Raw genomic sequence first — 25,444 nt, forward strand, 5'->3', positions numbered from 1 at the left:
TTATTTCTATCAGAAGTATAACAGAAGCATTTTCTTTGATAATCTCAACCAATTCTCCACTGAACTGTAACATGAATTGTTGTCAATTTTTTTTTGTTTTGTCCAGTTTTCTCCCCTTCCACTCTTCAAGGTGTTGACTATTGCTGAATTATGGTTCCAAGCTCACTGTACTCCAGTATCTTTCTCACGTGGCATTCTAAATGTGTTCGCCTAGTGAGTGTCAGACTGTCAGCAGGTTATTCAGCTGTGGAGAAAATTACAGGCATTACACTTTCTAGCAGGAGTCACTGGATAGTGGCCCTGAGCAGGACAGGGAATGTGGATTTCTACCCCCTCCCCACCAAACCTAAGAGTACTAAAGCCATTTGTAGCACCTATATCAATGTACTCAAGCTAATTCAGCACATACCATACTCGGAATGCCTCAGTACATCACCATATGCAATTTGCCAACAAACCATTGGTGAACACCATTGTTCAGTTACATCATCAGCATGAGGATGCGATTGTGATTTATACCATTTCATTGTGGGGGATGTGGTTCAGACCAGTGAATACATTCTTTTAACCTAATAACTTCTTATTTGCTTAATTCAGGAGTTTAGGCACAGAAGGGTGGAATTTGTTGGTGTCATTGACTGTATAGATTGGTGTCAAGTACAGAATATTGAATCTAGAATATATAAACTGGCTCAATAAAGTTCCACTGGTTCAGTGGGTAAAGGCCCCACTTTGTGATAGGTGGTCAACAATTGACCTCAATGTCCCCAGATTTCTAGGATAGCCAACCCCGTTACCTCCTAGGTAGTCAGATCCAGCTGGTCTTGCTATGCATATGTTTCTGGCTTGGTCAATCTTAAGATTACCTGAAACATTAACTCTGTTTCTCTCTCCACAGATGCTGGCTGACCTGCTGAGTATTTCCAGCATTTTCTGTTTTTATCTAAGATTACCAGCCTTGTTGCATACTCATTGCTAATTAGTCAGCCCCAAATGCTTTAGCTTCTTCTGCCACACCTATAGAAACAGAACAAAAACTGTTAAAAACATGCCCTCGGCATCTAGCATTGACCTACAGTACTGGTGTGGATCTGTTGTTCAATGCTTGCTTCAGTATCAGTGAACATGACTGGTAGAATGGAGACCAAAGGAAGGATAAGCATAGTGCAAACACTGTGCTGGGCCTTGTACTTCTCCATCTCCTTCTGCCACTTCAAAGTCCTGTATTTGGAGGGCCTACTCCTCAAAGGTGGAGAGAGGATGCATTCTCATCCTCTCCCTCTTGTTATGTGCAATTTTCTTCAAAACCAAACACGTGGATTGATTCGTTAACATTGGTGACCTGACAGATACCACAACCTGTTTATCAAGGTATGAGGTTATTAAACAAAATTTGGGCTCATGGGATTGTGAGTAATATACTAGCGTGGACTGAGGATTGGTTAATGGACAGAAAAGAGAGAGTAGGAATAAACAGGTCATTTTCAGGTTGGCAGGCTGTAACTAATGAGGTACCGCAAGGATCAGTGCTTGGGCCTCAGCTATTCACAATCTACATCAATGATTTGGATGAGGGGACCGCAATGTAATATATCCAAGTTTGCTGATGATACAAAGCTGGGTGGGAATGTAAGTTGTGAGGAGGATGCAAGGGGCTTTAAGGGGATATAGACAGATTAACTGAGTGGGCAAGAACATGGCAAATGGAATATAACGTGGAGAAATGTGAAGTTATCCACTTTGGCAGGAAAAATGGAAAAGCAGAGTATTTTTTAAATGGAGAGGAAATGTTGGTGTTCAGAGGGACCTGGGTGTCCTTGCACATGAATCACTGAAAGTTAACATGCAGGTACAGCAAGCAATTAGGAAAGCAAATGGTATGTTGGCCTTTATAACAAGAGGATTTGAGTATAAGAGTAAAGACATCTTGCTGCAATTATATAGAGCCCTGGTGAGACCACACCTGGAGTATTGTGTACAGTTTTGGTCTCCTTACCTAAGGAAGGATATACTTGCCATAGAGGGAGTGCAGCGAAGGTTCACCAGACTGGTTCCTGGGACTGAGATGAGGAAATATTTCTTCGCTCAAAAGGTGGTGAATCTTTCGGATTTTCTACCCCAGAGGGCTGTGGAGGCTTAGTTGTTGAGTATATTCAAGACAGAGATTGATAGATTTTTGAATATTAAGGGAATCAAGGGATATGGGGATAGTGCAGGAAAGTGGAGATGAGGTAGAAGATCAGCCATGATCTTATTGAATGGCGGAGCAGGCTCGAAGGGCCAAATGGCCTACTCCTGCTCCTATTTCTTATATTCTTATGTTCTTAGTCATAGGGGCCAGGAAGACAAAAACATGCATCATGCAGGTGCTGTAAATGGAAGGAGTTAGCAGCAGGTTGCACAGTGGAAGCTCCTACTGAAGGAGGTGCTCCTGGGAAAGAAAGGTTCTAGGCAGCCTAATGGGCAACCATGGGACGCTAATCAAATACTGTAAGAACGTGTGGGTAAGTGGTAACAGTTCGTGCCAGTAATAGTTGCTACCCTGCATTACTATGAATGTCGGTATGGTTCCATACCTTGCCACTGAACTTTCCTGACACTGAATCAGATCCTCAACACAGTGTTGCTGGCACTGGCAGAATTAGAGACCGCCTCCAGGTTGCCTGACTCTTTCAGCCTGATGTGCCATTGCAGGGGAAAGAAAATGACTCCTCTGCCGCAGTAATATTTCCATGATCTCCTGCTTGAAGTGTGGTGCCCTATTGCTGGGATGGCTGCTCACCCACATTTTCCTGTGCTTACAGAACAAGCTCCAACAACATAAACTCATTTCAGCATTTGGGGTGGGGGTACCTTTTTTGACATAAAAAATTAAACACCCCACATACTTAAACGGGTTTGCAATTTCTGTTATACACAGTATACTGATAATGAGTGTCACTTCTAATATTTCCAGAGGGGTAGCTCCTGCCTCATGTAACTAATCAACCAACCGTAATAGATAGGTTTTGTCTAAACACGTTTGACTTAAAATAAGGAAGAAGAAATTCTCGCGCTTTGTTTCCTTCCCGTTGTCCGCTCGCTTTGCAGGACTTTGTCAATTAATATAGACGATATTTTTTTTTTAATCGATATGAACGGGAATCCAAACCACAACCTGCCTCCTCCTGTACCTCACAGCTTCCATTGGACTGGCATTTAACGCTCTTACATTCTGCAGTCTCAGATTCTAATTCTTCTTGTGAGAGGCAGTTCTTGGCGTGAGAGCTTGGAGCCGCTTGGTTGGAAAGTGTTCTGTGCTGAGACTCCTGTGGCTGTGCATTAATCGGCTTTACGCTGCAGTCTCGGGTTACACAGTGACGCAAGCCTTTTGTGGGTGTAGACCAGCCTGAGCCAACACCAATCACCCCTCCTCCACCATCATCACCGAGCCGCCTCCGAGCTTACATCCTCTTCGAGAGATCCACATTTCCCTGAAAATCGTGAATAAACTGGATAATCACCAGCAGCCTCAACAATGGCAAGGAGAGCAAGTAAGAATTGGGCAGACGAGGAGATCAAAGGCTTGTTGTCCATTTGGAAAGATAGGTCCATCCAGGATCAGCTGGCCGGGGCAGTGAGGAATAAAGATGTGTTCGTGAGGATCTCCAGCAGCCTTGAAGCGTTAGGGGTCAAACGGGACTGGATGCAATGCCGAGCCAAAGTGAAGAACCTGAAATTCGAATACAGGACAATGGTGAATCAGAGGAAATCCGGCAGGAGGTACAAATCAATGCGCTTCTACAGTGAAATGGATGCGGTGCTGGGGTGCCGACCTCTCCAGGCCAAGGGAGCACTGGACAGAGCGTTCCTCGGTGCGGTGATCAAGGAAGAAGAGGAGGAAGAGAAATTGGAAAATGGCCCACCACAGGCCTCTTCAGCCTCAGAAAACGTCACAGGTAACCTTTTAATTCAGACTGCAACAGGGACATCATAAATAATTGCACAATTCCTCAGTGTGTTTTCTTTAATGTAAACGAAATGAATATCAATTATTTAGAAGATTTACAGGAAGTGATTGTTGACGTAATAAAACTCACTACGCACTTGGTTTGAGCATAAAATAAGGCTTTAATCAACTTGTTTCAAAACATGGAGGTCTAGTTGTACTTCACTAGTTCCTTGTCTTACAAAATGTCCCTGGCAAGCTGGGACCGACGCCCGAGTATTTATACTCCTTGGACGGCGCCACCAGCTGGCCGTCCAGCGTTATTTCACGAGTAGTTTCTTGATGAATGATGAGATTTATAACGTGCTTCCTGCCTAAAAGATTTGGAAGTCCGACGACTTCTTCTTAGCGGATTAGGCAGACCACGAATAGCCGCAGTCTTTTAGATTTTTGTTTATGGATAGAAGACACGTCTCCCCGGACCGTGTCTTGGTCCCTGGGCCGCTTGATCCGTACCGGTGGATCGACAGGGCCCTTGTTGCTCTGATCGACCCGAGGGAGGCTGGGGAGGTCGTGACTCCAGATGCGGGTCCCCACAGGCGCAGAACTGGCTTCATCCTGTTGGATAGCCGGGGATTGACCGGCGTCCTGGCCTCGGGTAGCCATCCCACGGGGAGCGCTCGGCTCCCCGAGTGGATCCGGTGGGGCAGCTGGCAGATCTCTCGATGCCCCAGGTAGGGCGTCATCTTCGGGGGAGCGCAGAGTGTCGGCATCATCCCCGTGGGTCCCTCTATCGGTTGGGTCCGTGGAACCGGCCGGACAGGGAGCCAGGTCCCTGAGCGAAACGGTGGACTCCTGGCCATCAGGGTGTAAGGGGTGGTGGTGTGGGTTGTTTGTCAGCTTCACTTCTGACTCCTTTGAGCGGTTTGAATCGTTCCCACTCCCTTTTGTTCTAGACTTTGGACTTATTTGGGCGTCGTAATAAACTTGCAACAGACACCTGGGTTAGTCAAAAGAATTCAGATCTTTATTTTGAGACAGGAAAATATACAATACAATAAAATTTATACTTTAAAAGGGTGGGGAACACTCGGAATAAGCGAGAGAGAATTACAATACACAAAATCCCTTACCCTCCCAACCCCACTACACTAGCTAGGCTGGAATCCAGAGGACCAGGAAATGCTCACCAAAACAACTTTCTTGACAGATGCAGAGGTTCGCGATTTCGGGGTTCTCTTTAGTTGTGATGGTTGGGGCCTGCCATACCTCGGACGTGGTAGAAGACTGCACCTGCGTTGGGTCTTCAGTTTGGGTTTGTCCGCAGATGCGGTTAGTTGCGCTGATGGATCTATTGGGTAAGTACCCAATTTTCTTTGGTTAGGGCTAGTTTTAGGATCTTTTGTGTCCAATTCTTACCATGGGGTAAGTCAGACTAGCTTGTAGAGTGGAAACAAGTCTTTGGTTCGTAAGTTTTTTCGGCGGTTGGTTTCTTGTTGGTCGCGGTGGCCCAATATTACCTGGTTGGTGGTAATATTGGCGGTTGTTGGTTTCTGTAGGCCTTTGGTTGCCGCGATCTCTGTTTCTTCTTTCTTCCTTCAAGTCTCCGATGATGATCTCTCTCTTGAGCTGGTTGGCTGAACTTGAACTGACTTGAACTGGCTGTCTTCTGAGCTGATGAACGAACTGAACTGTTTGAACTGAAAAGGCAGGCCTCAATTATACTAATTTGGGGCCTGGCTTATCTGACCGCCAAATCTCGGGTTTCTTTGTTAAATTTGGCGGGCTCGTTATTTTTAATGTGTTTTAAAACTTTAACGAGCTTCAGGGATGGCCCATCCAAACTTAACGAGTTTAGGGGATGGCTCATCTAAACTTAATTGGCCTTTAACTGGTTTCGAGATTGCCTTGAAACCAGTTTAAAAATGCAAAACGTTTGTCAATCTCTTTAATTGGTTTTGGACTGTGGTTTGTTTGTTGTATCCTGTAGGGCTAAATGTTCCTTCCTTTGTGTTGCTGGGGACATGTCCTGTTTATTCAATACCTGTCTCTGTGAATTCTCGGCGGGAAACAGGCTTCATTGTCCTTATGTAAAACTGGGGCGGCCCTGGACATTCCTAGACAGTTCAATATCCAAACTCGGGGGCCCACCCTGCCTCCCCTTTCTTCCAGCCTTTTGCAAGCCTGAACATGTCTTTTAAACCAGCCAGAAATGTTCCTGGGATTTTTATTTTAAATCCCTTTGGCCCAATAACTCCTTAAAACAGTCCAAAATCTCTACCTTCTTACACTTGGAAAGAAATGTGTAATTTAACTCTTTGAAATTTTTCTGTTTGGCCCAACCATACTTTTATCCCTTTTACAGATTTCCAAAATCCTTTAAAAAAAATAACTTTCCTTCTGTTCTGGGGTTGTGCAGAAATTTTCGAACCTTACAGGGGTACCACACGTGCGCGTACGTGGGGTTGACGTCCGTGAGTTCTACCTCGTCGACGAGAGGATCGGTTTTAGATGATCGGACGAATCTTCAGAGCAACACGGGGCCGGGAGCTGTCAACCATGACGGTAGAGATGTCCCATGGGTGGAGCGACGCTGGAAGCTGAAGAATCGCTCGTGAGGTGTGACATTGGTAGACGTAGAAAGGAGAGACCTGATGGAATGCAACACGTCAGGGAGCATAGTTTCCCACTGCTGGTCTGGTAGGTTGCATGACCTCAGCACAGCGTTCCAAATGATAGCACTGTATCTCTCAACCTGTCCGTTACCGATGGGATGGTACAGTGTCGTTTTACTTGTGGCGATTCCCCGTTGGGAGAGATAACTTTTGAGTTCGCTTGACATGAAGGAGGGATCCCGATCAGAGTGGATGAAATTGGCTGTACCGCAAAGGGAAAAGACTTGATCAAGGCATTTGATCACTGTGGATGTAAGCATATTGGGACAGGGGAAAGCAAAGGGAAAGCATGAATATTCATCCACCATAGTCAGTAATTAGGTGTTTCGCGTTGAGGAGGGCAATGGCCCTTTAAAGTCAATGCTGAGTTGCTGCATAGGCTGCATAGCGTGTATGAGCGAGCCATCCGATGGACGGAAGAATTGCGGTTTTAATTCCGCACAAATTCTACATGAGGAGCACGTTCTTTTCACATCTTCTGTAGAAAATGGGAGATTTTTAGATCGCACAAAGTGCAACATACGGGTAACGCCAAGATGGCATAAGTCAGTATGAAGATCCGCCAGAGTCGAAGTTGACATAGAAGAGCAGAATGCCCGCGTGAGGGTATCCGGGGCCACATTCTCTTTGCCGGGTCGATAATGTATGGTGTATCCAAAGGTGGCCAATTCCATCCTCCAGAGTTGTATTTTGTAATTCTTGATCTTAGTGCGTTTCCGGTTATCCAGCATAAAGGCCACGGAGCGCTGATCGGTTATAAGTGTGAAATGGCGATGAGTGAGAAAATGACTCCATTTACGTATTGCTTCGATGATGGCCGTAGCCTCCTTCTCGACAGGAGGATAATGGAGCTCGCTTCCCTGCAAAGTTCTGGACAGAAATGCAACGGGTCGACCACCTTGATTCAAGGTAGCAGAGATCGCCACATCCGATGCATCGCACTCGACCACGAAAGGAAGATTTTCATTAATGGAACGAAGCGTGGCTTTTTCCAGTTGTCGCTTGAGGAGGTTGAAAGCTGAAATAGCCGTTGCCTCCAACGGAAATGACTTTGCGTGAAGCAGGGGCTGGATCTTGTCGGAGAAGTGGGGTATCCATTTTGCATAATAGGCGAACATGCCGAGTGCCCGACGAAGAGAGCCGAGATTCGTAGGGGGAGGGAGCTCCTGAAGCGGACGAAGTTGCTCCGGATCCGGTTTGATGACACTGTTGCCCACCCAGTAGCCAAAGATGTTGACTGATGGTACTGATTTCACAGATTTGGACTCATTTAAGGTTAAGTTGCGACGACGGAGAACGTCAAAAAATTTCTGGAGGTTGGCATCATGCTCCTTCTGGTCATGACCAGCAATGGAATTATCCAGATATGGAAAAGTGTCCGTTAAGTTCTCCTGTTTGACTAGACTATCCATTGCCCGTTGAAAGACGGCCACCCCATTGGTGACCCCAAATGGAAGGCGACAAAACTGGTAAAGCCGACCATTGGCCTCAAAGGCCGTATACTTCTTGTCAGAGTCCTTTAACGGCACTTGATGATATGCGCTCTTTAAATCAAAAGTTGAAAATACCTTGTTGGCAAGGTTATTGACCATGTCATCGATGCGTGGTAGTGGGTAGGCATCCAGGTATACTGGTTAATAGTTTGCGAGTAATCAATGCAAAGACGTTTCTTGTGTTGCTTCAGAGGATTTTTAACAACGATGACTTGAGCCCGCCAGGAAGATGAACATGGCTCAATGATACCGTCAGCTAGAAGGCGAGAGATTTCTGTCTCGATAAAGGATCGATCATCTTGGCTGAAACGTCGTGATTTAGTGACTATGGGCTTACATCGGGGGGAAAGTTTGGCAAACAAGGAGGGCTCGTCGAGCGAAGCCGCCGAAAGCGCACAAAACGGTACTTTGGAAATAGTAAGCTCCAGCTTCTGTTGTTTCTGGAAATCCTGTCCCAGGAGCACATCACTGCATGGGTTCTTGAGCACCCCGAGCCGGGTGGAGAAATAAGTGCAGCCATTGAGAATAAGGTCGACAAGACAAAAGCCGGAAGAATTGGTGGTCAGTGTCGTCAGAGCCATTGCAATTTCCCTGTCCGAGGGGTAAATATGCAGTTTTAACTTACTGACAGCCCGCTCACTAATGAAGCTGTCAGAGCTGCATGAGTTGATTGGTGCATTCAAAATGTGTCCATTTACCGAAAACTTCGTGGCTGTATGGGACAGACTTTGGGGAAAAACAGCTGTGATGGGAGGAGGGGCAGTTTTACCCTTGACAGCTGTAACCTTAGTAGTGGTTCTTGGGGGAGGAGCAGTTTTATAGATTGCAGCTGTAACCTTAGTAGTGGCTCTTGGGGGAGGAGCAGTTTTATAGATAGTAGCTGCAAAGCTAACAGGAGCTCTTGACTGGTATACCTTAGAAAAGTGGCCTTTCTTACTAACAGCGGCTCTTGACTGGCATACCTTAGAAAAGTGACCTTTCTTGCTGCAATGATTGCGGGTCGCGTTATGAGCAGGACAAAATTTCCTATAATGGAACACGCCTCCACAGAAGAAACACTTCCTTCCAGATTGCCAAGATGCCGCTTGTGCTGGGTCGTCATCAGTGTAGGTTTCTAGGGTAGGGTTGTCATCAGCCGGGTTGGGGTCGTCATCCGTGAGGGCTTCCGCCCGAGGCCTATCGAAAGAGTCACTAAAAGTGATAGCAGCAGCCCGTGCACGTGGTGAAAGATAGGTGTCTGCATTCCTCTTTGTTAAGTTCAGAGAACATGCCTGGTCATAGGCAGCCTGTAACTTGAGGGTTTTATTCCCCAACAGACGCTGACGTAAGAAGGGAGACGCAATCCCATTAATAAAGGAATCACGAATGAACTCCTCCTGGTACTGCTCAGCTGTAACAGCTTTAAGATTACAATCCTTGCTGAGCCTGCGAAGTTTCTGAAGGAATTCGTCAAGTGATTCCCCGGGTTGTTGTCGAGTTGTGGCCAGTAGATGCCGAGCAAAAATTTCATTTGGGGACTTGACATATAGCTGCTGTAGTATTTGGATAGCAGCGTCATAGTCTACACAGTCTTCGATATAATCAAACGCATGAGGGGATACATAATTAGCAAGCATTCGTAACTTGTTAGGAACATTCTCACCACACTCCTCAAGGAAGTTGCTAAAGGTACGATACCAGTGTTTCCATACCTTAGTGGCTGTAAGTGAATTCGGGTCCAGGTCGAGACGGGCGGGTCTGAGTAGTTTCTCCATGATGGATCGATTACTTCTGAGTTCCCTTCTACGGTTCGAGTCATAGCTGGCTGTTCCTGAATCACCCAAAGCGTGGAGTCGATATCAAGTTGATTAAATTGACGTAATAAAACTCACTACACACTTGGTTTGAGCATAAAGCAAGTCTTTAATCAACTTGTTTCAGAACATGGAGGTCTAGTTGTACTTCACTAGTTCCTTGTCTTACAAAATGTCCCTGGAAAGCTGGGGCCGACGCCCAAGTATTTATACTCCTTGGACGGCGCCACCAGCTGGCCATCCAGCGTTATTTCATGAGTAGTTTCTTAATGAATTATGAGATTTATAACTGATGTTGGAGATGATAACTGTTTCTGGGGGGTTCTCTTTTAGCTGTCAAAGCTTGTGATGCTCGGTCTTTGAAGGAGTGTGGGCTTCAGGTATCTAAATACTCTGCAGAATCATCAGTGCCCACTCACACCATACAGACTGACCTATAGTGCGAGAAAGTAAGGAGACTGTCAACAAAACAGTGGAGCTTTGAATTTTTTTTATAATTTTGAAAATTGATGGAAGATTGTCATAATGAAGAAATGAACACAAAATTCTTGATATAAACTTTAATCTATCTTAGTCCATATGTTTAATATCTCAGATACAGTCACCTGGAGTCACGTGTCTCCTTTAACATTCACTGCACTTCCCCTAAAGTCACCACCTCCTTTAACATTCAAAGCACAGATCCCAGAGTCAAAAGAGCTGATTCTCTGATCACGTGTTCCTGGTGAGGAGCGGTGCTCACGGGGAGCACTATTTGGGAAATTGCAGGCCAGCAGTGGTTGATTTTCTGTCAACTAAATTGGGACATTTTTCTGTGTTAAAGTCGCTATATAATGGAAGTTGTTAATTTAAATAGATGGAAATGAGAGACTGCTGGAGTTCTAGTGTCAGTGCTCCCTACGAGTGCGGCTCCATGCCATGGGCACCTGATGGGAGAATAAAATTTCCCTCAGCAATCAAAGAACCGACCTCTAAAGTCACCATCTTCTTTAATATTCACAGCAGGTTATAGAAGTCCTAGATGTAAAATAAATAGTCTTTATCTCCCTCCAGCCAAAGAAACTTCCTTTCTGCTCATTTTTGATGTGGCTGTACCTTCTACTTCCCCAATTACAAATGTGTCACTCGTCACTCATTAGGAGTGACGACCAATTATTATGAAAGAAAAGACTGCCTTTAAAAAGTGCCTTATTACATCGCTCAGAAATATCTCAAAGCGCTTCACATACAATTCATTATTTTGAAATCCAGTGACTGCTGGTGACATACTCAGACATATGTCACTGTAAAATCTATGCACAGCTCCATAGTGTTAGGGAGAATATATCGCTGAACATTAACCTGAATGTATTTTACAGATACTGATGAATCTGTATTTCCAGCATTTTTGTTTTAATTGAAAGGTTGTAAATTCCTTTCCTAACATTATCTCTGATTGTATTGATTTTGAAATATTTCCACCCCACATATAATCCATGCTCTCTACTTATTCATAGTTACAAGTGATCATCTTATTTAGTCACAAGTGATTCTTTGTTGTTTTATTTTTATGGTTATTTGGGCGAGTTTCCCAATGTTTTCAATTTAAGTCATATCTTCCTCCCTTTTTCTTTGTCTGCATGGCCTGTCATCTGTAGCCAAGAATGCGGGTACAAAGCTTGCTTCCAGCTGCTGCCACTATCCCCTGCAGCAGAACTTGAATTTGTGCCGATCCCCGCTCTGTGGCTGTGTGACACTGTGGCCGCGATTTTGCCAGCTGTGGTGAGTTGAGTGCGGCCGGAGTAGGCAGCGACCTCAAACCCCACTCCCGTCTTCATCCCGCCTCCTCCAAGTGATTTTGCCCTGATTGGGCTTGTTAAGCCCGCTGTGTGAGGTTCCCGGCCAATTAAAAGGAAGCGGGTCTGATGACGCCATCTGATGACGCGTCATCAACCGGTTTCCTTAAAGGGACCACGGCCACATTCATTTTGACAGTTCTGCTGTGAGTGTTCTACAGCATTGAGGTGCTGCAAACACTGACAAGCACTGCACAAAGGTGCACAGCTGTACCCAGGCTCTCTCAGTCACAGCACGCAGGGAGGTTCTCTTCCCTTCCAATGGGTGGAAGATGTAGTGTATGTACCTTTAAGAGAGAACTACTTTTACAGCTCCTGTATACTGTAGTACCGGCAGTGACCACACCTGTATATAAGCCGTGAGCATGCCTCTGTACTGTCAGTCTTTAGACTACCCTCCTCCAGTAAACACCTGTTAATTGTTAAGTTACAGTCTCCGTGTAGTTATTGGAAAACATCATACTTTAAGAATCACGGATTCAACAGTGGCGACGAGGTCGATTCGAATCTACCTGCAACTCTACATTTCCCTTCAAGGATTCGCTCCGGGAGGGCGGTGGAAGAAAGTCGAGGCCAGAAGCACGGGCGTCGACCACGAGCAACCGCCCAGTCATCCGGCAGAGAGTGAACATCGCAGGGGAGGCTGTTGAGAGCCGGGCTTGGTTCCCCAGCCACGACGATCCAGCAACAGACTGGCAACAGGTACAGCGCAGACCCTTCCCAGACAGCGGTGGCTGGAGCCGACCGACAGCAGAGAAAAAGCCGAGCAGCGTCGACGGGGTAAGAGAGAGGGTGAAGCGCACAGGGCACAGCCGGGGGTTGAAAACCGAGCAGCGTCGAGGAAAAACAAAACAGAGAGGGTAAAGCAGCAGCCGGGTTCAGGACCGAGCGGCGGCAACGGGAAAGGCGCACAGGAGAACACGCAGAGCACAGCCAGGGCTCAAGGGCTGAACAGCGTCCGCGGGGAGAAGAAGGGAGAGCGCGGGAGACGCCATTGAGCCGCGGGGAAGAAGGGAGAGCGCGGGAGACGCCATTTTTAGAAGCCGCAGTGGAGAAGAAGGGCGAGCGCGGGAACAAAGGAAAGCACGGGAGACGCCATTTTGTGCCATCGGAGAAGAAGGGAGAGCGCGGGAGACGCCATTTTAGACAGTTAAATCACACCCAGGGATGCCGAAGAGTGGCAGTATCACTGCGTTCGACAATGAAGTCGAAGATTGGGCGACATGTGGAACGCATTGAGGTGTACTGCAGGGCGAATGAAGTGCCAGATGCTAGGAAAGCACTGGTTTTGTTAAATTCCATGGGTGCAAAAACTTCTGGCTTACTGCGAAACCTAATAACCCCAGAGAAGCCCGTGGATAAGAATTTCGAAAGCATAGTAGAAATCCTACAGGACCACTTAAACCCCACACCGCTGCTGATAGCAGAAAGATTTAAGTTCCACAAAAGGAACCAGCATAAAGACAAAAGTAATGCTGAGTACTTAACGGAACTGCGCAAGCTATCGAAACACTGCCAGTTTGGAGTGGGACTAGCAGATACGTTAAGGGACAAGTTTGTGTGTGGGCTTCAAAGTGAAGGAACCCAGAAACGGCTTCTATCAGAAAAGGATCTTACGCTGGACAAGGCTTTCAGCATGGCAGTATCACACGAAGCAGCCACACGGGGCGCTGCAGAGATACAACGGAGACCGCAAGAATATGGCACCAATGAAATGTCATATGGAGCAGGGAAGTGTTATCGCTGCGGCAGAACAACACACGACCAGAAGGATTGTTGGTTCAAGGACCAAGTGTGCAGACAGTGTGGAAAAGCAGGACACATAGCAAGAGTCTGCAGGTCAGGGAAGAAAACCAACAGCAAGAAATCTCCACAGGAGAAGTACAAAAAGGTACATACGGTGATGGACAGTAGTTCAGACGAACAGAAAAGTGATACAGACTCTGGAAGCAAGGAGCTGGGTTGTCTGAAACTACATAATGTAACCAAAATGGAGGATCACCAGACTATCTGGGTCACGCTCAAGATAGACGGAGTCCAAGTGAAAATGGAATTGGACACAGGATCAGCCCTAACAGTCATAAACCAAAGGGACTACAAGCGGCTATTTTCACATATACCCTTGAAAGCTACAGAGATTGTCTTGAAGATGTACACAGGGCAAAAAGTCTACCCCAAAGGAAAAATAAGGGTGAAAGTGATATACAAAGGCCAGGAAATACCTAAAATGGACCTATATGTATTGCCAGATGGAGGACCACCACTACTAGGACATGAATGGATCCGGAAGATACAATTAGATTGGCATTCCATACAGGCACTGAAGGTTGAGGCCAAAAAGGATGACGACGTCACACCTGGACGACTGTCAAAAATGCTAACTGACGCACAAGAAGTGTTCCAGGAGGGACTCGGAACACTAAAAGGCATAACAGCAACGATTAAAATAGAGGAAAATGCAAGCCCAAAGTTTTTTAAGGCCAGACCGGTGCCTTATGCGATCCGACCAGCCGTCGAAGCAGAGCTGGAAGGGTTGGAACGTTCAGGAGTACTGTCCAAAGTAGACTGGAGCGAGTGGGCTACACCCATCGTTCCTGTAATGAAGAGGTCATTGAGTAATACGCCTGGGGAACCAAAGAAGGTCCGCATCTGTGGGGATTTTAAGGTGACAGTGAACCCAGTCCTTCACACGGTACAATATCCGCTTCCACGGATTGAGGATATTTTCGCCTCGCTATCTGGAGGTAAACGCTTCACCAAAATTGATCTGGCCCAGGCGTACTTGCAAATGGAGGTAGAAGAAGCCTCAAAACAATACCTCACGATCAACACTCATAAAGGTCTCTACCAGTACAACCGGCTGGTGTTCGGGGTAGCATCGGCTCCGGCTATTTGGCAAAGGGCAATGGATCAAGTCCTGCAAGGGATTCCAGGGACCCAGTGTTATTTGGACGACATCCTGGTCACGGGCGAAAATGACAGTTATCACCTCGCCAACCTGGAGAAGGTGCTCACTAGATTAAAGGAATATGGGCTACGAGCTAATCGCCACTAGTGCGAGTTTTTCCAGAAGCAGATCTCGTATTGTGGCCACGTTATTGATGAAGAGGGGTTACATAAGTCCCCTGAAAAGATTGAGGCAGTAGTCAAGGCTCCAGCACCGGAAAATGTGTCACAACTAAGGTCGTTCCTCAGGCTGGTAAACTACTACCATAAGTTCTTATCAAATTTGTCTACAGTATTACACACTACTGCAAACGGGGGTACCATGGAAGTGGAATGGCGAATGTAAACGAGCTTTCCAGAAGTGCAAAGAATTGATCACATCAAAAGAGGTGTTGGCCCATTTCAACCCAGCACTACCAATTCGGTTGGCATGTGATGCATCACCCTATGGTATTGGAACGGTGCTATCGCACAAATTCCCAGACGGGTTGGAGAGGCCAGTAGCCTTTGCGTCTCGGTTACTAACCTCAGCCGAGCGCAACTACGCCCAGATTGACAGGGAGGCCCTCAGCCTAGTATGGGGAGTAAAAAAAATTCAACCACTATCTGCATGGGCAGAAGTTCACCTTGCTGACTGACCATCAACCACTTGTCTCCATCTTCAATCCAAAGAAGGGCGTTCCGGTGATGACTGCACAACAGTTACAAAGATGGTCCCTTTTTCTAGGGGCGAACCAATATGAAATAGAATATAAAGGCACGAAACAGCATGGAAACGCTGATGGGCTATCACGCCTGCCACTGCCTACTGTGGAGGAAGCACCAGCAGTGGACCCTATCGAAATATTTTATTCGTCAATAATTGAACGATTGCCAGTAACTAACGCAGATATAGAGAAGGAGACCCGCAATGATCCGACACTGTCTCGGGTATATGATTTGACGGGGAGGGGATGGCCAACACATGGCGACTCACTGTTGCCAGCATTCTCATCCAGAAGAGAACAGCTGTCAGTATGCCAGGGGACAGTGATGTGTGGATCCCGAGTGGTAATTCCACCCAAGTTAAGGGAGAGAGTGCTCAATGAGCTTCACGAAGGTCATCTGGGAGGGGTGAAAATGAAAAGCCTTGCTAGGGTTTATGTGTGGTGGCCGGGGATCGATCAACAAATCGAGGACCTAACCAAAAGCTGCTCAGGATGCCAGAAGGTCCAAAATGCACCACCACATGCCCCTCTACACCCATGGGAGTGGCCCTCATCTCCATGGCAACTGGTGCATATTGATTTTGCTGGTCCATTCATGGACTCAATGTTCTTAATAGCAGTGGATGCTCACTCGAAATGGCCTGAGGTGATAAAAATGTCCTCAACCACTACAGAGAAAACGATTGCAGTCCTACGGACCATATTTGCCAGGAACGGCTTGCCAGAGCAGATTTGCTCTGATAATGGACCACAGTTTGTGTCCGAAGTGTTTCGGAAATTTATAAGAAGGAATGGGGTAAGGCATTACACATCCACCCCGTATCATCCAGCCACAAATGGATTGGCTGAGAGGTTCGTACAAACCTTTAAAAAGGCGATAAAGGCCATGTGCGATGATGAAATTCCACTACAGCATAAGGTGGACAATTTCCTGTTAGCCTACAGAAATGCGACACATGCAGTTACCAACCAGACCCCGGTCATGATGTTCTTTAACCGAAGGTTGAGATCTCGTCTGGATTTGCTCAGACCAAATGTGCGAAGAAATGTTGAGGATAAACAATTCCAGCACATCAATGAGAAGCCGACATGAGCTTCAATATAGGACAACCAGTCTTGGCCCGTGACTACCGAACAGAGAAATGGCAACCCGGAACGATATGCACACGGCAGGGGCCATTAATGTACACAGTGGATGTCGGGGAGATCTTAGCATCACAGGAACGAGCCAACCCCATGTCTCGCGTCCCTGGGGATGAACCCGACATACCGGTAGCATCTACCTCAGAAACAGTAGCAGTGGAAACTGATGAAATAACCGACGAAAAGGGGCTAGAAGCGCCTCCGCACCAAGAACAAGAACCTCAGGAAAGGTGCTATCCAGAAAGGATCAGGAAGCCGCCCCAAAGATTGAATCTATAAATGGACTATTTCAGTTTAATGTGCATGTTAAAGTGTTAATTGTTATTTGAACATTATGGGTACTGCTAATCTAAGAGGGGAGGAATTGTAGTGTATGTACCTTTAAGAGAGAACTACTTTTACAGCTCCTGTATACTGTATTACCGGCAGTGACCACACCTGTATATAAGCCGTGAGCATGCCTCTGTACTGTCAGTCTTTAGACTACCCTCCTCCAGTAAACACCTGTTAATTGTTAAGTTACAGCCTCCGTGTAGTTATTGGAAAACATCATACTTTAAGAATCACGGATTCAACAGAAGAGACCTCCCCAGGACACCAACGCAGCCCGGTTACACATTGCACAGGAGGACACAAGCAGGGATGTTGTCAGGAGGACCAGGCTGCAGTGGCGCAAACCTTTCAATGATCACAGTACATCACTAAACGTTACTGCAAAGCCACACTCAGCCTCAACCTCTGTGCCACTCATCATATCCCCATTACTGTGCCTTCTCTACCCTACTCCTGCACCTCCTTACTCACACCAACTTACCTTGCACCTCCACCCATCCCTCTCTATCTACATCATCACTTCCCCATCTCACTAACCACCCCTCATACTCACCCTCATCCTAGTGCAATCATAACAACTAACAACACACAAGGGTAGGCACTTGTGTGCTTTAGCCAATGTTCAAGTTTCTGTTAATGTGTTCACCACTTTGCCTCCTTGGACAGATTTGTGTGCACCTTTGAAAGTGTCTTAGTGAGTTGCAGTGAATGGTGAGACATAACGTTCCCCCCTCCGCCAATGGCGATGAGTGTGAAAGGAATGGCTTGCACATTGTAGGGATGTTGTATAGTTCTGGTGTGGAGTGATGCCAACCTGGTGCATCATGTGGCAGCCAGGGTGTACAGTGTTAAGTGAAGCAAATCTGGACATGGTGAGGCCATTGCTGGCGTCCTGGGCAGCAATGTGCATGGGTGATGATTCCCTGTGTCCAGTGCAGCATCAGTTGATTGTGGAGAAGGTTGGTGTGGATGTTGGTGTTGCTGGTGTGCCTGGTGATGCTGGTGCTGATCGTGTTGGGATTCGGAGGACCAAGGTGAGATTTTTTTCAAGGGCTCTGATGCTGATGGATTGATGGCAGGTGAGGTTGAGATGACAGAAGCAATCTGTCAATGGTGAGAGAGGTTGTTCCAATGAGGTGACACTGGATAGAGAGTTTGCTCCAAACACTTGCTAGCTGCATAAAGCTCAATCTGTCTTCCAAATGCAGTAAGCAACAGCTTCTAATCTTGGAAAGTGAAAACCTATGAAATGGGAGCTTTCATAGACCATTTACAGCTGTCAGGTTAATAAATCATTTCATGCTGACACAACATCCGACCTACTCACCTGACGTGATCCCCGCACTCCGGGAAATTTGTGGAAAAGCTGGTAAAATGTTAAGTGCATGGTAAAATGATGCTTAACTACCTTTTAACAAGCTTTTAAGTATCTAAATTGGCTGACCCACCGCTTGGTGTCGGGTCTGTTCAGGAATGACAGACCAGATACTTGGGAAACTGACAAGGAGGTGGGTTTACAGTGTGACACTGACCCACTGTCAATCTTTTTGATTTTGACCGCGGACCCGCCTCCAAACCCGCACTCTGAGCGCCAGCAAAATTCCAGCCTGAGAGTGAGCTAGTGCGCCGCCACCGGTTATAACTGATAATGATTTATTGCTGCCTCTCTGACTTGATGGGGGGAATTTTAACCTAAAAAAAAACGTGTGGGTTTGGAGCGTGGGGGTAGTTAAATTGTTAAAAATCGAATTCCCGACCTGAACCCACCCTCTCTATCTACAGGAGGCGGGACATCAATTTAAATATTATAATGAGGAAGGAAGCCTCTTTTTTAAACTCCATTTTGTTTTTAACTGCAAGTGGACGGGTTTTACACACTTCGTTACAGCAAGGTGGGGACTGCTGGATCCAGGAGGTAAGTGCCTTTACACCTACCTCCTGGATCCAGGGTCCCTATCTAACCCAGCCCCCGTGATCGGAGAACCCCACAAGAGGCCTCCGATCACCCCCCTAGGCCTTCCCCCCACCCCACTGACGAGGCTGAGGCCGGCCACGATACTCTCCCCACCCCCCGATCTTCCATCTGACCACCTCCCCCCCCCCCCCCCCGCCCCCCCCACCCGATCCTTTTAACAGCCCGGCCCCCCACATGAACCCTCCCCCCGCCCCCCCCCCCCGTGCAGCCTGGTGCCGCCGGCCTACCCGCCCGCAGCCAGCTCGCTTCTCAATCTGGCTGGCTGTGGGTGGGAAACCGAGGCCTCACATGCAAATCAGGCCCTGCCGTTAAAGTCGGCAGGGCCTGCGGGAAACCCGGCCTTCCGCGTTTCCCGACCGCCTCCCCCGCCCCCAACTCGCCTTCCTCCTTAAAGTCCAGCCCGATGAGTTAGGCGAATGAGGAGCTGAGTCACACAGCCCAGAAGGTCTGAGGTTCTATTCCCAGTCTGTACCAAGCTACTAATCGCAGTCAGGATGGTGGTAAGGAGATTACAATAGGCCTCAGTACCTCTGATTTAGGGAAGGGAAATTTAGTGAGTGTTTCTGTTCCTGATCGCTATCCAGTGAGCCTGGTGATTCGCATGTGTGGATGTGGGGTGAGGACAGGATCGAACCTGGATATCTATTTAGACTGAATATCCTGCCGATACTCACTGTCATAGGTAAATAGTGGCCACTGGGTGAGGGTACCTGGTTCCTGTGACGCTGTACCCCAACAAAAGTCAACACCTTGAAGAGAGGTGGAGGAGAAAAGTGGAGAAAACTGGTTAGAAAAAAAGCACTGATTTACAGATATGAATCTTCATGAGAACAGCGTAACCTGTGCGCTCCATGCTGTAACTACCATTCTCTCTGCCCAGATTTCCACTGAGGGGAGGACACATCTTGCTATTAAAATTGGCAGAGCACTCACACACTGTAAATCTTAAACTCCCACAGCGTGCTATGCCCAACCAGCTGCAGCCATCAGCAGAGACGAGGAAGAAGATAAAGTTCTGCCTGAACCACCGTCTGGGGCAGACAGTGTTACAGGTATGTGTCAAGTTTTATAAAGAATGATGGAGAGGCAAGGATTCGATTCCAACATTTACCCAAACTAGTGATAACATTGTGAGGAGAGAGAATGGCATATTTTGGGGGTGGGGGGGTGGAACGGTAAGTGGGATCACTTTCGCACACAATGGAAGATTGGAATCAACAACGGAGGATTGCAACTGACTCTATTCAGCGCTTGAATCTCTGTTTTCACATCTCTGCTTAGGAAATGGTCAAAGTATAGACAAGTTTAGCCTGCTAACTCCACTGGCCTTAGTGTCTGTATTCCAGAGAATTCCTTTTTTTCACCCCAATTGTCTCCTTAAGGTGCTGACTTATGCTGGAGTACAGTTGCCTTCTGGTACCTCATCCAGATGGGCAGCTGTCTGAGGCTGAATCAGACCGTTCGCAACCTTGGTGTCATATTTGACCTCGAATTGAGCTTCCGACCACGTATCTGCGCCATCACTAAGACCGCCTATTTCCACCTCCGGAATATTACCCAACTCTGCCCCTGCCTCAGTTCATCTGCTACTGAAACCCTCATCCATGCCTTTGTTACCTCGAGACTTGACTATGCCAATACACTCCTGGCCAGCCTCCCATATTCTACCCTCTTTAAACTTGAGGTCATCCAAAACTCTGCTGTCCATGTCCTAAGTTGCACCAAGTCCCGTTCACCCATTAACCCTGTGCCCACTGACCTACATAGAAACATAGAAGATAGGAGCAGGAGTAGGCCATTCAGCCCTTCGAGCCTGCTTCGCCATTCAATGAGATCATGGCTGATCATCCAAACTCAGTACCCTGTCCCTGCCTTCTCCCCATATCCCTTGATCCCTTTAGCCTTAAGAAATATATCCAACTCCTTGAATATATTTAATGAACTGGCCTCTTACTGCCTTCTGTGGCAGAGAATTCCACAGGTTCACCACTCTCTGGGTGAAGAAATTCCTCCTCATTTCAGTCCTAAATGGCTTACCCCTTATCCTTAGACTATGACCCCTGGTTCTGGACTCCCCAACCATCGGAAACATCCTTCCTGCATCTAGTCTGTCCAGGCCTGACAGAATTTTATAGGTTTCGATGAGATCCCCTCTCAATCTTCGAAACTCCAGTGAGTATAAGCCCAATCGACACAATCTCTCCTCATACGTCATTCCTGCCATCCCAGGTATCGGCCTGGTGAATCTTCGCTGCACTCCTTCCATGGCAAGAACGTCCTTCCTCAGATAAGGCGACCAAAACTGCACACAATACTCGAGGTGTGGTCTCACCAAGGCCCTGTACAACTGCAGCAAGACATCCTTGTTCTTGTACTCGAACCCTCTTGCTACGAAGGCCAACATACCATTTGCCTTCTTAACTGCCTGCTGCACCTGCATGCTTAGTACCATTTGCCTTCTTAACCGCCTGCTGCACCTACATGCTTAGGGTCCTAGGTACCATGCTGCTGGAGGTCACTCTGTGTGCCACCTCCCTCCAAGCTTTTCGATATTCGTTGGGCAGCGGCCTCCTGCCACTGTCCGGAAAGAGGATAGCTCGTCTGCGCTCCACTGCGCCAACCAGAACCTTCAGCGCCCCCTCACTGAACCGCTGCGCTCGCTCCCTGGCCCTCTCCATGGTCGTAGGCGTAACAATGTCGCAGCAGGTCTGTCCAGGCCGAGAATCAGGGCTCCAATGTGCAGGGCGTGGCTGCAAGCCAAATCGACCCTCCCCCTTTAAGAGGTCACCGGCGCCAGCGTGTCTGCATTGGCTCCCGGTTAAGCAACGCCTCGATTTTAAAATTCTCATCCTTGTTTTCAAATCCCTCCATGGCCTCGCTCCTCCCTATCTCTGTAATCTCCTCCAGCCCCACAAACCTCCAAGATATCTGCGCTCCTCTAATTCTGGCCACTAGAGCATCCCCAATTTTAATCGCTCCACCGTTGATGTCTGTGCCTTCAGCTTCCAGGGCCCTAAGCTCTGGAATTCCCTCCCTAAACCCCTCCGCCTCTCTCCTCTCTTTCCTCCTTTAAGATGTTCCTTAAAACCTACCTCTTTGACCAAGCTTTTGGTCATCTTCCCTTATATCTCCTTATGCGGCTTGGTGTCAAATTTTGTTTTATAATGCTCCTGTGAAGCACCTTGGGATGATTTACTATGTTAAAGGCACTGTATAAATGCAAGTTGTTGTTGTTATTTATTCATATGAGAGCCGAGAGAACGCATTTTGGTGGGGCTGTTACCCTATAGAGGGCATCATAGCCAAGCCCAAACCTGCTCCCACAAGCATGCAATTTTCAACAGAAGTCTTTTTGCTTGCGATTAGTCTTGACAATAATCAATAGTATATGTATACGAGGAAATTTCCCATGGCATTGCTCACAGGTGGTAAGGAGGCTTGTTCCAGATGTAAGTACACAGATCCAATCTTCATGGCTCCATTATTTCTTATGGCTTGGGGTCTGATTGATCCTGCCAATTATGGTATGAATAATACCATATGGTTAGCATGGTCCAATCAGAAGGCCAGGAGAAACTCCACATTCATACAGATACAAAACCTTTTATTTGTTTATTTTGATTTTGGTCTTATACAACAAGGTTGAACAGACAAGCAAAATCTGAAAGAGAAAATCCAAAGGAGTTATCATTTAATATTGCTTAGGGCTTGAAACATTGAACTGAGGCTAAGGTTGTGGAATGTAGTCCATATTGGGAGCAGATTAGAATTTGCCATTTGGATGTGAGGCTTAGGGCATAGTGTAGCACAGGTTAGATACATGGTTAAGGTCCCTTTGTACTGTCCCATGAAGCACCTTCAAGTGGCATGCAACACTAGTTCAGTTAAGTGTTGTTGAGTTTGTTGGATTCTAATGGGACTGGTTTAGTTGAATGGTGCTGGGTTCTAATGATACTGGTTCTTTTGAGTGTTAGTGAGGTCTAATGGGAAAAGTTTGGTTGATTGCTGTTGTGTTCTAATGGGACTGCTACAATTTACTGTTGTCATTCACTATTTTTCTTGATTCCTCATGTAGCAGAAACAGAAGGCCCTGTGGAAGAAGAGAAGATTAGCACAGCCTCGGAGGCCCCTGCTGCAACAAGCAGAAAAAGGACTGAACCTGAGCATGGTGTGTACCTGAGCAATGATGCACTAATAATGTTATGAATATGAGCTGGATAATTACAGAATTATTGTTTACAAATCCAGCAAATTATTAGGAATTACTGGCACAGTCAAAACAGGTATGAGATTGTGACCTAGCGATGGAAGGGCCTAATGCCAGATTACCTCACTCATATTATTTACGTATTCTCTCCACTCATTTGACACCCCATAATGTTGGTGCTAGGGTCTGCTGCTTGCTGTTTGGCAGTCCCGGCCTGCCCTTTGTCTTCCCCACTCCTGAGACACTGCCAGGCCTTCTCTTTGGTCTTTGCTAGTAGGCCAGCACTTCTGTTATGAAAGCGCAATGAGCTCGGGACATGGATTTTAACCTAAATTGGCTTTCAAGCTCCCATGTATTGTAACTGGACTTAAAGGGACAGTCACCAAGCCAAAACTAAACAAAAATACTTTATTTGTCATCATAATCACCACCAAATGTAGCACTAAGCCGTACAGATCACTGGGCCTGCAGTAAGAGTGCTACAACTGGCCTTAGCACCGCTGGGCTAGGGAGAGAAGAAAATTGCAAGAGTCCCTGCTCCTGATCATTACCTGAAAGTCTGTTTTTATAGATGTCAGGTGGTGACTGGTACTCTTTATAATTGAATAACCCGCTGACTAGTTACTAACTAGGCTCACATCAAGAATAGCTGCTTGGGTGAAGTACCAGAAGTGGAAGGCAAGGCAAGGAGTTGGCAGCTACAGGGGGGCAGGGGCAAAAATTAAAAAATTTAAAGTAACAAAGAAGAGCACTAAGTAGAACATAGGCTTGCGCTGCTGCATCAGGTGTCAGCTGTGGCTCAGTGGTAGCACTCTTGTCTCTGAGTCAGAAGGTTGTGGGTTCCAGAGACTTGAGCACAAAAATCTGGGCTGACACTCCTGTGCAGAAGTGAGGGAGTGCTGCACTGTCGGAGGTGCCATCTTTCGGATGAGACGTTAAACCGAGGCCCCATCTGCCCTCTCAGGTGGACGTAAAAGATCCCATGACACTATTTGAAGAAGAGCAAGGGAGTTCTCCCCGGTGTCCTGGCCAATATTTATCCCACAATCAACATCACTAAAACAGATTATCTGGTCATCATTGTAGTGGCGCTTCTTAGTTTCCAAACAGGCAGGCCACCGGGCTGTGGGGCTTTTAACATCGAGTAGACGCGTGTCGAAATAAAACGTTCCCAAACGTAGCTTTGTCTTTTAAACTGTTTACTATAACACTTAACAAACGGAATTACAAAGCAAACACGTATAAACGAACACGGTCAAAAACTGTACTGCTCCAAACCTCACAGCTTCTGCCTCTTTCACCACGTGCAGTTTAAAACTGTAAGATGGCTGCACCCATGTGTGGCTTAGGGACTGTTCCATTGTGGCAAGAATGAAGGGGGTGTCGGACTATACTACTGGAGCAAGAAAATAGGGGGTTTCTTAATACAATAAGTCGTTCAGGTAAGTTAACTGTATTATGCCATTTAGCCACTATTTTAAAGTATTTTCTTAAGCTTTTATGGCTCTTACATTCCGGCCCCTAATTGACTAGGCACATGAAGCATATCAATTACTCAAACATTAAGAGTCATAAACTAATGAGTTCAACATATTTACAATACAAGTGTCCACTTTTTTCTTTCGTTCAGGAGCTTTTCACGCTGCTTCTTGTAGCAGGCAGAGCTTTGTGATCGGTCTCTCCAGGGTACTGGTCTTGGTTTGCAAACAGACGCGACGAACGACGCCTCTGGAGTCTGGCATGGTCTTAATTATTTTTCCCATCAACCAAGAATTTCTAGGGGCTGAATCATCCACAATTAAGACAATGTCTCCGACGATGAAGTTCCTCTTTATTTTGGACCATTTTTGACGCTCCTGTAGCAGAGGTAAGTATTCTCTTGTCCATCTGGTCCAGAAAAGGTCTGACATATACTGAACTTGCCTCCACTTCCGACGGGCGTACAGATCTTCCTTTTTGAAGACTCCCGGGGGCATGGCTGGCTGTGTTTTCAACAACAACAGGTGGTTCGGAGTCAGGGCTTCGAGGTCATTGGGATCATCTGATGTCTTAGTTATCGGTCGGTCATTAATGATGGCTTCGACCTCGCACAGAACGGTTTGGAGTCCCTCGTCGTCCAGCGCTTGCTGCTTCAGTACAGAACTGAGTAGTTTTCTTACGGTGCGTATCTGTCTTTCCCAGACACCTCCGTGGTGGGATGCAGCCGGAGGATTGAAGATCCGCTTAATTCCTGTTTGCATCATGGCTTCCTGTATTTTAAGCTGATTCCAACCTTCAATAGCTTCCCGTAGTTCTCTCTCTGCTCCGACGAAATTAGTGCCATTATCAGAACGCATAATGGACACCTGTCCTCTTCTACAGACAAAGCGCCGCAAGGCGTTAATACAGGAATCAGTGTCAAGCGTGTGT

General features: G+C 46.8%; 1 protein-coding gene across 2 annotated transcripts in view; it reads left to right on the plus strand.

The window, feature by feature from the left end:
* Positions 1 to 3,297: 3,297 nt before the first annotated feature.
* Positions 3,298 to 25,444, plus strand: part of LOC147106695 (uncharacterized) — a 31,176-nt gene continuing 9,029 nt past the window's right edge. The window contains exons 1-3 of one of the 2 annotated variants that reach the window (XM_086007743.1): positions 3,302 to 3,938; positions 19,788 to 19,880; positions 22,904 to 22,996. In XM_086007743.1, coding sequence (XP_085863869.1) covers positions 3,518 to 3,938; positions 19,788 to 19,880; positions 22,904 to 22,996 — 607 coding nt within the window. In that variant the 5' untranslated portion in view covers positions 3,302 to 3,517. Of the gene's footprint in view, positions 3,939 to 19,787; positions 19,881 to 22,903; positions 22,997 to 25,444 lie in introns of both variants that reach the window. The other variant, XM_086007744.1, reaches the window with a different exon arrangement.

The sequence above is a fragment of the Somniosus microcephalus genome, chromosome 15 (genome assembly GCF_052327205.1).
Source record: "Somniosus microcephalus isolate GS21.2 chromosome 15, FLI_Smic_1.0, whole genome shotgun sequence".
Classification (NCBI taxonomy): Eukaryota; Metazoa; Chordata; class Chondrichthyes; order Squaliformes; family Somniosidae; genus Somniosus; species Somniosus microcephalus.